At 45.5% G+C, this 14,027-nt stretch overlaps 1 protein-coding gene across 5 annotated transcripts in view; it reads left to right on the forward strand.

The window, feature by feature from the left end:
• Nucleotides 1-14,027, forward strand: part of TNK2 (tyrosine kinase non receptor 2) — a 39,533-nt gene continuing 25,506 nt past the window's right edge. For 3 of the 5 annotated variants that reach the window (XR_015163996.1, XM_086400958.1, XM_086401004.1), the window contains exon 1: nt 2-141. Coding sequence is in view for 2 of the 5 variants with exons in the window: in XM_086400927.1 (XP_086257053.1) it covers nt 12,458-12,520 (63 nt within the window). In the remaining 3 variants the exon portion in view is untranslated. Of the gene's footprint in view, nt 142-778; nt 938-12,381; nt 12,521-14,027 lie in introns of those variants that run through there. The other 2 variants (XM_086400927.1, XM_086400938.1) reach the window with 2 other exon arrangements.

Below are 14,027 nucleotides of genomic sequence, written 5' to 3' on the forward strand. Positions count from 1 at the left end.
GGGAGCAGAAGAGCACCGCGAACCTGGGGGCGTTGGAAACCACTGCCCGGTAGCAAGCAGTGCCCTGCTGGGTCCTTTTCTGCCACCTCGGCTGGGACATCATAGAAGCAGTGTCTGCAGTGAGCCAGTGGAAGGCAGCAGGTAAGGAAGGCCAGTTCTGTTCTCAATTGGAAGGAGGGGGCTGTAGTTACCTCAGGAGAGCGTGGTCTCCGAACTGCCTTTTTTTTCCTTCCCCGTGTTTAAACCTGGAGAGGACCCAAGCAGTGCAGTTTTCAACGGCAAGGCAGGGCCCCTCCCCCCAGCACTGTTTGTGCCAACTGGAGTGATGGGACATTTCCTTAGAGTCTAGACTGGCGGTGAGACTGTCTGGGTGACTGCCAGGCCTAGGCAGAAGGAAGAGAGGGGTAGCCCTAGGGTGAGGTTGCAGAGGAAGTAATCGCCTCCCCCCCACCCCCCAGCCAACTACCAGTGGAGGTGCTTCATGCCCTAGCTGGGGTGGTGCAGTCAGCACAGGCTGCCTCACGTCCTCAAATCACATTCCAAAAAAGGGAAGGGGCAACATTGCAAGGACAGGACCTTATCTTGTAACTGTAGCCACATGAGCTGAGATGAGTGTGGCAATCAGTGACTTGGGCACGAGCCTGACCTGCTCCCGCCACACCTTCTTGTCACATTTGATTAATAGTGAGGGCCCAGAGCCAAGGATAAATAGTGGGCAGGAGGGTGGAGAGCCACTGGTGAGGCCTTGTCTCCGTGTGGGCTCTCAGGACCCCAGTCTGAAAATGAGGGAGAGGAGGTGTATCTGCATCGCTGGACTCGGGGCATCCTGTGTGGCCCAGACCTCTGCCCCACCCCAAGGAGGTGGACAGATGAGCAGCTGAGCTGCGGCATCATGAGTTCTGTACCAGCCAGGGCCAGCTTCCAGCCCAGCTTGGAGGTAGGGCTTGCAGAGGTGGGGGCTAAATATGGCTTCCTTTTGACTCCCTCATGGTCTGGGTGCCAGGCTGTTCATTCCTGCCCCATAGGGACTTGGTGGTTCATCTATGGGCCTCGTCCTCTTAGGGATGTTCATCTCTTACCTGGCACTGTGTGGGTTCTTGCTTCTCTAGCCCTCAGGTGGAGGTGGGTGCAAATTGCTGCCTGTCTCAGGACCGTCGCCAAGACCCATCTCTGCCCCAGCCCAGGGAGTGGCTCTGAGTCAGATGGCCCCCAGAACCCCTGTCCCAACCGGACTGGGTGGAGATGGTCCTTTTCTGTCAGGCATGGAGAGTGGTGGTGGCATCCTCGGCAGGCAGCTGCTGGGACTCCGCTGGAGGAGCCGGTTAGCCTGCTCCCCATGCAAACCCAGACTTGACTGTCAGCTTCATCCCACGCCTGCCTGTCATCCTGCCACCACAAACACTCAGGCACCGGAAGTTCAGCTTCTGTGTCCAAGGAGTCTGGCTCTTGGGATGGCCAGACTGGTTCTGGCTCTCTGGTTTCAGTGGAGAGAATTGTTCTGAATACAGACACACAAGCGCACACCTTTACCCTTTTTCAGGTTGATTCTTGAATTTGTGGTAGATGAAGAGAAAGGACTTTGGCAGGTCTGGGTTTAAACCATTTACTAGCTGTGTAACCCTCTGAGGCAAGATAATGTCTCTGGGCTTCAGTTTCCTCCTCTATGAGGTGGGCTGCTGTTTTCCCGACAGTGTCCTCAGTGCAGAGGGCTCAGACCCTTTACCAGCCTAGCATCCACCTTCCTAGGAGCCATGGGAGTGGACATTAGGTAGGAGGGGTTGGTGCTCCCAGACCTTTTCCTGTGTCCCCGAAGTCCATGATTATTACCCTGCCCTGTGTTTTATTCTGGAAGATGAAGTGCTTTTTTTGTTTTTATTAACAGCTTTATTGAGGAACATATTGGAATATATTTATTGGAACATATTTAAAACATAATTTAATAAGTTTTAACATTTGTATATACCTGGAAAACTACCACCACAATCAAGATAATGAACACACCCATTATTTTCAGACTCCCCCATAAAAGTTCTTTTGTGCCCTTTTGTAATTCATTCGTCCTGTCCCTCCTTTGCCATCCCCCTTCCCTAGGTAACAGTGGTCTGCTTTCTGTCACTACACATTAGTTCACATTACCTATATTTAAGGAAATGGAATCATACAGTATTTTTGTTTGTTTGTTTTGGCTTGGCTTTCTTTAAGTCAGCATAATTATTTTGAGATGCATCCATGTTCTTGTGTGTATCAATTGCTTATTCCTTTTTATTGCTGAGTAGTATTCCTTTGTATGTGCATACCACAGTCTCTTTATCCATTAACCTCCTGATGGGTTGTTTTCAGTTTTTGGTTATTACAGTAAAACTATTAAGAACATTTGTATAATTATTTGTATGGACATATACTTTTATTTCTCTTGGAGAGATCCTTAGGACTGGAATAGTTGGAGCATATGGTAGATGTACATTTCATTTTTTAACAAAGTGCCAGACTGCTTTCCACAGTGGTTGTACCAATTTACATCCCCACCAACTGTGTATGAAAGTTCTAGTTTGCTACTTTGTCAGCATTTGTCAGTCTCTTTAAATTTAGACACCCTAATAGGTCTGTAATGCTATCTCATTTTGGTTTTAATTTGCGTTTATGTAATGACTAATGTTGAGCATCTTTTCATGTGCTTATTTGCCATCTGTTTATCTTTGGTGATGTGTCTGTTCAAATTGTTTACCCATTTTTTAATTGTGTGGGTTTTTTTTTTCCATTCTAAGTTTTGGGCGTTCTTTTGTATTCTGGATTCAAGCCTTTTATGGGATATGTGATTTGAAAATATTTTCTTCCAGGCTTTGGTTTGCATTTTGATTCTCCTAACTGTGTCTTTCAAAGAGCCAAAGTTTTAGATTTTAATGAACTTCAATTTACCAATGTGTTCTCTTATGGATTTCGCTTTTGGTGTCTTAAGAACTCTCTGCCTGACTGAAAGCACGATGGTTTCCTCCTATAACTTTTATAGTTATGGATTTTACATTTAGGTCTATGGTCTATTTGGGTTTAATTCTTGGGTTAGTATATGGTGCAGGGTGTTCAGTTTTTTGCATGTGGAGGTCCAGTTGTTCACCAGAATTTTTTGAATAGACTTGTTTCTCCATGGAGTTGTCTTTGTACCTTTATTGAAAATCAGTTGTATATGTGTAGATCTGATTGTGAATTTTGTTTTGTTCCATTGGTCTAACTTTTCTATCTTTATCCCAGGACCACATTATCTTGATCACTAGATTTTATTGTAAGTCTTGAAATCACGGAAAGATCTTGAACTTTGTTCTTCCTTTTCAGAATTGCTGTAGTTATTCTGGGTTTGTTGCACATTTGTATTTTAGAGCCATTTGTTAATTTCTACAAAATAGCCTGCTGGAATTGCATTGACTCTATAGACCAATTTGGGGAGAATTGATATCTTAGAATATTGAACCTGACCCATGCACAATGTGCACCTCTGTATTTATTTATATTTATGAGTTTCACCAATGTTTTGTAGTTTACAGTGTACAAACCTTTTAAATCTTTCGTCAGATGTATCCTTAAGTATTGCAAATTTTTGGTGTTGTTATAAATGGCATTTTTAATGGAATTCAGCATTTTGTTTAAAAATTTATCTACCTTAACTGTGGTAAAATATACACAACAGAAAACTTACCATGTTAACCATTTTTAAGTGTGTAGTTCAGTAGGGTTGCTGCTGCTGCTAAGTCGCTTCAGTCATGTCCGACTCTTCGACCCCATGGACTGCAGCCCACCAGGCTTCTCTGTCCCTGGGATTCTCCAGGTTAGGTGTATTTATGTTGTGCAACCATTGCTGTCATCCATCTCCAGAACTTTTTTTTATCTTGCAGAACTGAAACTCTGTACCTATTAATCAACCTCTGTATTCCTCCTTCTACCTCAGCCCCTGGCAGTCGCATTCTACTTTCTGTCTCTATGAATTTGACATCATACAGTGTTTGTCCTTTTGTGACTGGCTTTTTTGACTTATCATAATGTATTCAAGGTTAATCCATGTTGTAGCATGTGTCAGAATTTTTTTCTTTTAAGGCTGAATAGTCATCCATCGTATGACTATATTACATTTCATTTATTCATCAATGATTGCTATGACCTTTTGCTATTGCCAACAATGTTGGTGTAAGATGGTGTTGTTTGTTAAATTTCAATTTCCAATTTTTTACTTCTGAGTATTATATACTCATATCCTCCCACCTTGCTGAACAGACTTGTTCTAGTAGCTTTTCTGTGGCTTCCATTGGGTTTTATACATAGACTGTCATGTCATCTGCTAGCACAGGCAGTTTTACTTCTTCCTTTCTGATCTTTATATCTGTTATTTCTTTTTCTTGCCTGATTGCACTGGCTAATCCTCTGGCATAATATTAAGTGGAAGATTAGATATATTGTTCCTGATCTTCAGGGGAAAGTCTTCAGTATTTCACCATTATGAATAATTTTTTTTCATGTATGATCTTTATCAGTTTGAATAAGCTCCCTTCTATTCTTATTTTACTGGGATTTTTAATAGAAAATCTATAGAAATGGATGTTGGATTTTGTCAAATGTCTTTTTCTGTGTTTCTCAAAATGATCATAGGATTTTCTTTTTTAGTTAATGTGTGGAATTGTCATGCATTAATTTTTTTCAAATGCTAGATCAACCTTGCATTCCTGAGACAAGCTCCATTGGGTCATGATGATTATTCTTTCTATTGTTGAATGCTGTTTTCTAAAAAATTTGTTAAGATTTTTTGCATCTATTTTTATGAGGATAGTTTTCTTTCCTTGTAATGTCTGCAGGATTCATGATATACATCTTTAATGTATTATAGTCTGCCTTCAAGTGATGTAAGAACCGTAAAATAGTACATTTTCATCTTTTCTTTCCTTTATGCAATCATTATCAGAAATTTTATTTATGTACATGACAACCCCCATGCAGCAATGGTAAGATTTTTATTTAAACAGTTAATTTATCTTTTAAAGTATTTTGAACAGTAAGAAAAATATGTTAACTATTTAACCATGTAGTTGCCATTTCCAGTGCTATTCATTTCTTTGCATAAATCTATGTTTCTATACTGGAGAAGGAAGTGGCAACCCAATCTAGTATTCTTGCCTGGGAAATCCCGTGGATAGAGGAGCCTGGTGGGCAACAGTCCATAGGGTTGCACAGAGTTGGACACGACTGAGCAACTTTCACTCACACACACATTTCTATATGGTATTATTTTTCTTCTGTCTGAAGGATTTCTTTTAACATTTATTATAGTGCAGGTCTGCTGGTATTGAATTCTTTCAGCTTTTATATGTTTAAACGGTTTATTTAGTCTTTATTTTAAAAAGATATTTTCAGTGGAATAGAATTGTAAATCACTAGTTTTAATGATACAGTGCCTCTGTCCTCTCATTTCCATTGTTTTCTGCAAGAAATTTGTTGTCATCTTTGTTCCCTGTATGTAGCATGTCTCCCTTGCCTTTCCCAACTACTTCTTGAGATGTTATCACTGACTTTGAGCAATTGGGTTATGATGTGCAATGATATACTTTTCTTCTTGTGTCTTGTGTTTGAGTCATTGAGCTTCTTGAATCTGTGGGCTTTTAGTTCCCTGTTCTGTAGCCTGGAAACTCAACTATAGGGCTGACTTCCTCTATTTCCTGTCTCCTAGGTATCACTGGTCTTTGTATCTTGATATACGGTGTCTTCAAAACCATTTTGTGTATTTTGTCCATGTTTCTGTTGTTTCTGTCAGGAGGATAAGTCTGATCTATATTGTTCTGTCTTGGCCAGAGCTGGGGATTTTACTTTAATTCTCTCACTACCACCTTTACTCTTCCCATCTTCCAGTCCATCCACTCTGGATGTATCTCATTTTTTCATCAGTCTGCTATTCATTGTTTATGGTATGATGTAGTAAACCATGACTTCTCCTTTCCTGCACACTTTTTTGTTTTTTCTGGAGTTGACTTTTCTTGTTTGCTTAGTTTTCTATGTACCTTTCAGTTAGACCCCACACTAGCTGTCTGAATTTCTCAGGATGTCAATTCTGTTAAGAATTCTATCAGATTCACCTTTCTGAAGAAGGCTCTTTCAGACCTTGTGCTCTGATGGCATGGATTAATTGCTCTCTATCACTGATGCTTAGCTGTCCTCCTGGGCTCTCCCTTTCAGTATCCTGGGCATTTCCATCACTGCCTTCCCGTGTTGCATTTCCCATTTCCTATCTTCCCCTTTGTTCCGTTTATTCTCTAGTTTGGGATAGCACATCGTTCAATAGCTTCCCAAGAGGAGGGTGAAAGAATGGTAGATTATTCTGAGACCTTGCCAGTCTGATAATCAAGTCACTTAATTACTGAATATAGAGATCTAGGCTGGAAATGGGCTTCCCTGATAGCTCAGTTGGTAAAGAATCTGCCTGCAGTGCAGGAGACCCTGGTTCGATTCCTGGGTTGGGAAGATCTGCTGAAGAAGGGATAGGCTACCCACTCCAGTATTCTTGGGCTTCCCCTGTGCTCAGCTGGTAAAGAATCTGCCTGCAATTTGGGAGACCTGGGTTCGATCCCTGGGTTGGGAAGATCCCCTGGAGAACGGAAAGGCTACCCACTCCAGTATTCTGGCCTGAAGAATTCCATGGACTGTATAGTCCATGGGGTCGCATACAGTCCATGGGGTCGCAAAGAGTTGGACACGACTGAGCAGTTTTCACTTTCAGGCTGGCAGTTGCTCTGGAATCTAAAAAACATTGCTGTTAAGTTCCAGAGTTAACATTAATGTCTATAGTCATTCCCAATCCTTGTTTTGTCCCCTTGCCCAGAAGTTTATAGCGTCTTTTCTTCATCTCCAATATTCTTTAATTATGTAGCTTTGGTGTGGACTTTTGCTCTCCATTGTGGCAATTCCCTGTACTTTTCCCTCCATCCCTTCTGTTGTGATTTTAGCAATTTTGATAGCAGAAAATGTCTGTTGATGTTCTTTTATCCCATGGCATGGATGAAATAGACAGAAAACTACTAAATTCACCTTAAGTTTTAATAGACATATTGGAAGAATGGGTTAGGATTTTTGGCTAGGGAAGTATCCATATTTCACTAAAAAACAAAAAACACCTTTTTTTTTTTTTAAGGACTTAATTTCTAACATTCTAAGACTCAGATTTTTTTAAATTAGAAAAATTAAGAGAAGTGTGTGAATCTGAAGAAGAAATTTTCAGAATGAATTTCTTAGAAATTTAGTAGAATGATTTTTCCATCCACTGACATTAATAGGATTTAGTGTTAAGAATTATCATCTGTATAGTAAGTAGTCCCGTAAACTGGTGCTCATGGCCATGATGAGAAGAGCCTTCTGAGAGTGGTCAGGGTCAGTGGCGGAGAATATTTGAAAACACGACTGTTCTGGCCAGGACCAATGATTAGCACAATTACAGGCTTTCTCTCTAGAGCAGCAGTTCTTAACCCCAGTCTGGATTCATCTGAAGAGACTTAACGATATGGTGCCTAAATCTCACTTAGACCAAGTTTAGAATCTCAGTGGGTGGGACCCATACATTGACACATTCCTACCCACCAGGTGATTTTTTAATACACAGCTAGTGCAGAGAACCACTGCTCCAGAGTTTAGCAGAGACCCTTGCTTCTCAGAGTGTAGGCTAAGGACAGGAGCTTGTTAGAAATGCAGAACTTAGGCCCTACCCCATATGTGTGGAATCTAAATCTGCATTTTAACAAGAATCCTCAGGTGATCTGCATTAAAGTTTGAAATAGTACCTCATTATTTATTCAGCAAATAGATTTGCAAATATATCTGTTGAACAAATTTATAAGCACCTACTGCCAGGGCAAGACTGCTGGGAGAGGTGGTGATGGGTCTATTGAATTTTTTATGTCTTCTGCCTGTTTGTAATTTTTTATTCCCCTTGTTTAAAAAAAAAAAAAAATATATATATATATATATATATATATATATCCTCTTCTTGTTTTGTATAAGACAAGATGAAACATCTTGTCTCTCTCAGGATATTAATGAGCATTTTCTGTCAGAAAGTTTCTTCTCTTGTGTAGTCTTGTTTATTCTCAGTTCTTTTTTTCTGTGTTTTACTTTCTTCCATGTTAGAGGCTTTGCTTGGGTGTCTGAAAATTTTTTTGTCATCTGCTCTTGACTGCAAGCACTGGGTGGTCTTGTTGACTGAGCCTCTTCATATGGTGACCTGGCTGGACGGTTTGAGGGGGACTCCCAGGGTTGGTTTCTTTGTATCTTTCTTGCCTGTTCAGAGTCCTCCGAAAGGATACCCCTGTCTTCTGCTAGGAGATGGAGGCCTGGCTCCACGTTGCTGGAGGGAATGCAGAAGGGGAACTAGAATCGCCATGTCTATGTGTGCCTTCCTTTTTAGGGCCATGGCATCCGGTTCTCAGCCAAGCCTGCTGTGCCAGTCAGAGACCGGCAGTTTACCTCTGAAGGAAAGTCCCGACTTTGCTGGGTGGTACCAGGGCAGCCACCCAGTGGCTTTGTATTGGGGAGGGAGTCCAGAGGGGTCTTACTGCTTCTTAAACAGCTTTTAACTAATCCTGTGTATTTTTAGCACTTCTCTCTGTCTCCTGTTCTTCTTCTAGAGGTTTCTGGGGCTGCTAGTTCCCAGGTCTTCTGAGGATTCTGTGGGGGGCAGTCAAGGACTTTTCACCCTGAGACTGGGGATTTTCTCAGGTCTGCTCTCCGTAGCCACTGGCCCATCTGCTTTCTGGCTTCTAAAGCTTTGTTGTGGTTTTTCTCCTCTGCTCTTCTTCCTGTCCTTAGGGACTTGTGCCATTCAGAAAGTTCCTCTTTTGACAGTTGCCACCTCAGGAGGGTTTTGGGAAGAAGTGGAATTATGTGCATGTGTCTTTTCCTGAAACCTCTGTCCCCTCTTTAAACTTCCTCCCAGGATCCATGAATTCATTCAGTTAAATATAAACAAATAGGATTCCAGTCCTGCCCTCCATGAGCCCCAACCCTCCAACCAAGCTGTTTCGTGTCCGGTTGTATATGGACTGAATTCTGGTTCAGCTGTTACTCCCTGCATGACCCTGGTCATGTCTCCAGAGCCTCAGTTTCCTCATCTGTAAAACTGGGATAACGTAGGGTAGTAAGGGGGAAGGTTATTCAGGCAATAAAAAAATAAAAGCTTTTAGTGAAGAACTTGCACACAGTGTCTTTTTGAGAACCCAGGTTGTGACTTCTCTGTCATACTCCCCCAAACCTAGCACAGGGTGAGCACATAGTGGGTATGTGGTGAGTGACTGAAGGAGGCGGGTGTTGAGAAGTTTGGTCTGGGCCCTCCTTCAGCACCTCTAGGTTCTGGGAGCCACAGGCTTCTGTTGGAGGTGAGAACTCCGGGTTCTTCCTGTCTCTGCCTGTCGCCTGGATGCTGTGACTCCCACTGAGGCAAGTTCTCTTCCCAGGCCCCTGACCTTGGCAAGGCTGCCCCTTCATGGCTAGAAGGGAATCACCGTTGCTCTGAACTGTTGATCTCCCCTGACTCGTAGGCATCCATTCCTTGTGACAGCTTCTAAGGCGCCTGAGACCTGGCGTGGTCCTTCCCTTTCAGGGTCTCAGTTTCTTTATGGCTAAAATGGGTGGGATGTAAGGTAACTTAAAATATTTTGTAGTCCCTGACATTTCTCTCACTCCCACCTTCGGACTCCTCCTCTCCCAGTTCAGCAGTCCACCCTGCGCTGGATATTCCTAGCTCCTGGGATTCTGGTGTGGACATGGTCCCAGGGGGATGAGCAGTCCCGCTCTCAGAGTAAATGCTCTCCAGTTCACAGCTCTGGCTTCATTCCCCACCCCACCTCCAGGCCCCAACAATAGGCCCCTTCAGCTCTAGGCTCTTGCTGAGGGGGTGGGGGTGGGGTGAGGCCTGAGCGGGACCAGCCCTGAAGAGCTCTGGGAGTGGCTGGCTGCTGCAAGCCGGACTCCATCCTTCATCTCTTCCCAGGAGCCTGTACTTCTGGGCCTTGGTGCCGTGATGATGCTTGGGCCAGAGGGTGCCGAGAGGCAGCTTGCTGCAGTGCCCTGCATCCCAGCCCTGGCACTCAGGCGTGTGTGGTACGTGTGTGCAAGAGACCCAGACAGCTGCTGGAATTTACCCACTGACACACGCGGGTGGTGTTTCTATGCGGGGGAGGGATGCCTCAGGAATGTGTCAGGACTCTCTGTGTCCTCTCTCTGGGTGTCAGGGTTGGCACACCAGTCTTCAACTGGTGGAGCGTGAAACAGCTACAAAATACGTTCAAGAGCAAATTGATAGATATGGTGAGGTGTTGGGCTCAGCCTGGGTCTGTGTTGTGCTGTTTAGTCAGCTTCTTCCCTTTGCTTTCTGAAAGTTACACTTCCTTCTCTGTTAGAGTCAAAGGAGATGAGGTATAGGAGGGTCCCTGACCTGGTGTGTCTGTGCCGGCTTCCACGCCCTGCCTTCCCACCCTCTCACTGCCTTGTCCCTGTCCTTTCTCTCTCTTTGCGGCTGGGATGCCTGACAAACCAGACCTCCTTCCCATCAGTCAACCCTGTGGCGTCTTGTACCCCAGCTCTCCCTCTCTCAGCATCTCCATCCAGTCTGATGAGAAGGCAGCCTTCAGTCAAAACTCCCCCTCTGTCTTGAGGGACTGCTCTGCTGTCCCCCGGGGCTGAAATAGCTTTGTGGGAGCAAAGTAGCTTAGTAGTTCTGGGACAGGGGTAACTGTAATGAGATTGGTAGCCCACACAAAGGTACTTGCTTTTCTGGATTAGAAATAATGACAGAGGGTAGGGGTTGGTGGGGGAAGCGGAGCAAAGCCAGAGCCAACGAGGGCAACCAGGTTTATTCCTGATATTCACTGGACGTAGGTGGCACAGCTCACTGGAATATAGACAGGTCCATCACAAAGGCTTGAGGTCCTTTTCAGCGAACTCTGTTGACCACCTGTGCCTTGCCAGATTCTTCTTCAGGGTGACAGATATAAACAGATGGTTATTTTACAATGTATAAACCACAAGAGAGGTACGTATGTAGGGCTCCCTCAATAGAATTTTATATTAATACAGAGTGGTACAGAAACAGTGACCCTTAAAGGAGCAGAACATGATGGATAATTAAACATTTTTTTTCATTCTCTTGACTATTTTCCACATGTGCTATTATGTGATATGCCACTTTGGTTTCAAATATACTTTAACAAGATAACATAGGAAGCATTGTAAAAAAAAAAATTAACCATTTGGGAATAGGAAATAGGAATTCATAAAGGAAGTGATGTTTTAGCTGGGTCTTGAGGGATGTGTAGGAGTTCATGATGTAGACAGTAAATCGCAAAGCATAGCACAAAGACATTAAGCTCCAGGAAAGGCTATTTGATTTGGTTGGAACATGGAGACATTTGAAGGAAATGATAAAAGAGGTGGAGGTGGACAAATATACGAGAGGTGGATTGTGAAGGGCCTTGTAATTGGCTCAGTGAGGAGTTACAGAAGGATGCAAGCAGGAAAGGAACTTGAGACTTGTGTTCAGATGAGTGTAACAGTAGGGACTGTGTACCGGATGCTGTGCCAGGTGTGCTACTCGTGACCTCACTGAGTTTGCACTTGATGCAGGAGGCATTGTTTATCTCCATTTTACAGATAAGGAAATTGAGGCTTAGAGGTTGTCAGTTGCCCAAATGATTAGAGAGTGATACAACCAAGATTTCAGTTCAGGTTCTTTCTGACTCTCGTCGCAGTGAGATTGATGGGAGGGAGAATGAGGAGGCAGAGAGCAGATTTTATGGTCTGCCCCATGGGGGAGTGAGTAGGGAGTTATGGTCGGGGAGCCCAGGGTGAGGTTTCCAGCCTAGGTGGCTGGCATTGGCTTATGACATTTTCAGTCCGGAGACAGGAGCACACGCTTGGTTTAAGGTCGGGGAGGCTGAGCTCAGTGTGGACGCGTGTGGTACCCCTGTATCCCCCTGGCGGAGCCAGCTGGACATGTCTGGAAACACAGGTCTAGAGCTTCAGGAGCTCAGGAATGCACATGGGGCTAATCGGAACCCTAGGAGGAGAGGAGGTGACCCCCCACTGCCACCCCCCAGGTACAGAGAGAAGGAAGGGAGAGTTTCAAAGTCTTAAGAAATACCAGCAGTTAAGGAGAAGGGTGAAGAACCTTCAGGGTTAGTTAGACTCAAGGCCTGTGCGCCCCCCAGTGCTGGCAAATATGCCTCAGCCTTGACTGTCTATCCCAGGACCTCAGCTGCCAAGCTCCCCTGGAAGGGAGTGGGTCACTGTGTCCTGGAGATGGAGAGGGTGTGGACAGCCATGGTGTGTGTCTGAATCACCCTCTTCTCTCCCTTGGCCTGTGGCCAGCCTCCTCCCAGACCAGTGTGATTTCAGACCTGGGATGACCTGAAGGAGTGAGGTTTCCTGATGCAGTTCCTCTGGGATGAAGTCCCACGGGGAACCAGCCTGGCCCTGGTCCAGAAGCTTAGGCCCTGCACACAGAGGGGTGAGTTGAAGTTGACTGGGTTTGGTGGGGCTAGCATGTGGAGGCAAGATAATCCTCAGGTCGGAAGAAGAGCCATAACCTACCCCCCGCCCCCCTCTCCCCAAACACACACTCTTTCTCCTCTCCTATATGTTATCTTCCCTCCAGGGCCTGGAGAAGAGGGAAGGCAGAGGTGGGAGAGGGCTGGCCTGGAGGTGGGGTTGGCATATATTCTCGAGAATACGGTAGATTGTTTTGGAAAAATCCTCTGGCCGGAAATTACATGTCACGTCTGCTCCTCAGTGTAGATTTGTCACTCCACTGATGCTGTAGGAGAGCCTGGGGGAGGGGAGGGGACAGCAGAGGCAGGCTGGTTCCTGGCCATTATCGGCTGCCTTTGGAGATAAGGGGCCAAGTTGTTGATCATGGGGTGTACCTGTGGGGTAGATTCCCTAAACCCGAGAGGCAGTTTGGATCTTGTGGATGTCTTGTAACAGGATGGCAGTAGGAGGCAAGAGATTTAGGAAGGGAGGAGGCAGGAAGAAAGCAGGAAGGGGGAATGGTTTAGATCGAACCCTTTATCCAACCTGGAGAAAGGATGTGTGGGCATCTTTTTCAACCTCTCTATCTCTACAGTCTCCTGAGTTTGGGTTCCTGCTGCTGTTCCCAAAACCAGTTTCTGCCTTCTGGAGCTCTGGAGACCTGCAGTAGGAGCAGAGGAGCTTCTGCCTAGAATAAGCACCCTGCCTGGTAGGGTCTCTTCCCTGGTGGCTTAGCAGTAACGAATCTGCCTGCAATGCAGGAGACTCCCGTTCGATCTCTGGGTCAGAAAGATCCCCTGGAGAAGGGAATGGCAACCCACTCCAGTATTCTTGCTTGGAGAATCTCATGGACAGAGGAGCCTGGTGGGCTACCATCCATGGGGTCGTAAAGAGTTGGACGTGACTGAGTAACAACACATACCCTGGCAAGGTCATCCCCTGTACCAGCGTGCTTCAAGGTGGAGAAGGAGCTTTTGAAGACAGTGAGCCTTATGGGAACTCACTTGGTGCCCACTTGGGGTCTCCTTCCTCAGTCTTGAAGTGGTGTGTGTTGATGTCTCAGCGTTTCCCTCCTCCTCTGCCCCAAACCCCAAAGGGGTGAGGGTGCCTTGAGCTCAGCCCTAAATAGCTGGTGCTGAGGAGTCAGTGGATGCTTCACATGCCATCGTAATGAGAGGGTGTGCGTGTGGCACCTTGGGGCCCTCCGGGCTAGAGGGAGAGGAAGAGCCTCTGCAGTGGGCTTTCTTCCATTGGCAGTGTCCTCATCGCGGCACTGGGGAGACTGCTCGTTGGACTCATGTTGGAGCAGCTCCTCCAGCAGGGAGTGTGGGTACTTGCACTCTTCTGAGGCCAGAGAGGTCAGCCCCAGTACTCTCCCCGGCCCTGAAGGCTCTGAGCTCCCTGGCACTGGGCCAGCACAGTCTTGGGGTGGGATGGGGGAGGGACGGCGGCAGGGAGAAGTCAAGGCCAAGAGACGGAGGCGGGGG

The sequence above is a fragment of the Bos grunniens genome, chromosome 1, assembly GCF_055505025.1.
Source record: "Bos grunniens cultivar Pamir isolate PY7600 chromosome 1, Bosgru_T2T1.0, whole genome shotgun sequence".
Taxonomy (NCBI): domain Eukaryota; kingdom Metazoa; phylum Chordata; class Mammalia; order Artiodactyla; family Bovidae; genus Bos; species Bos grunniens.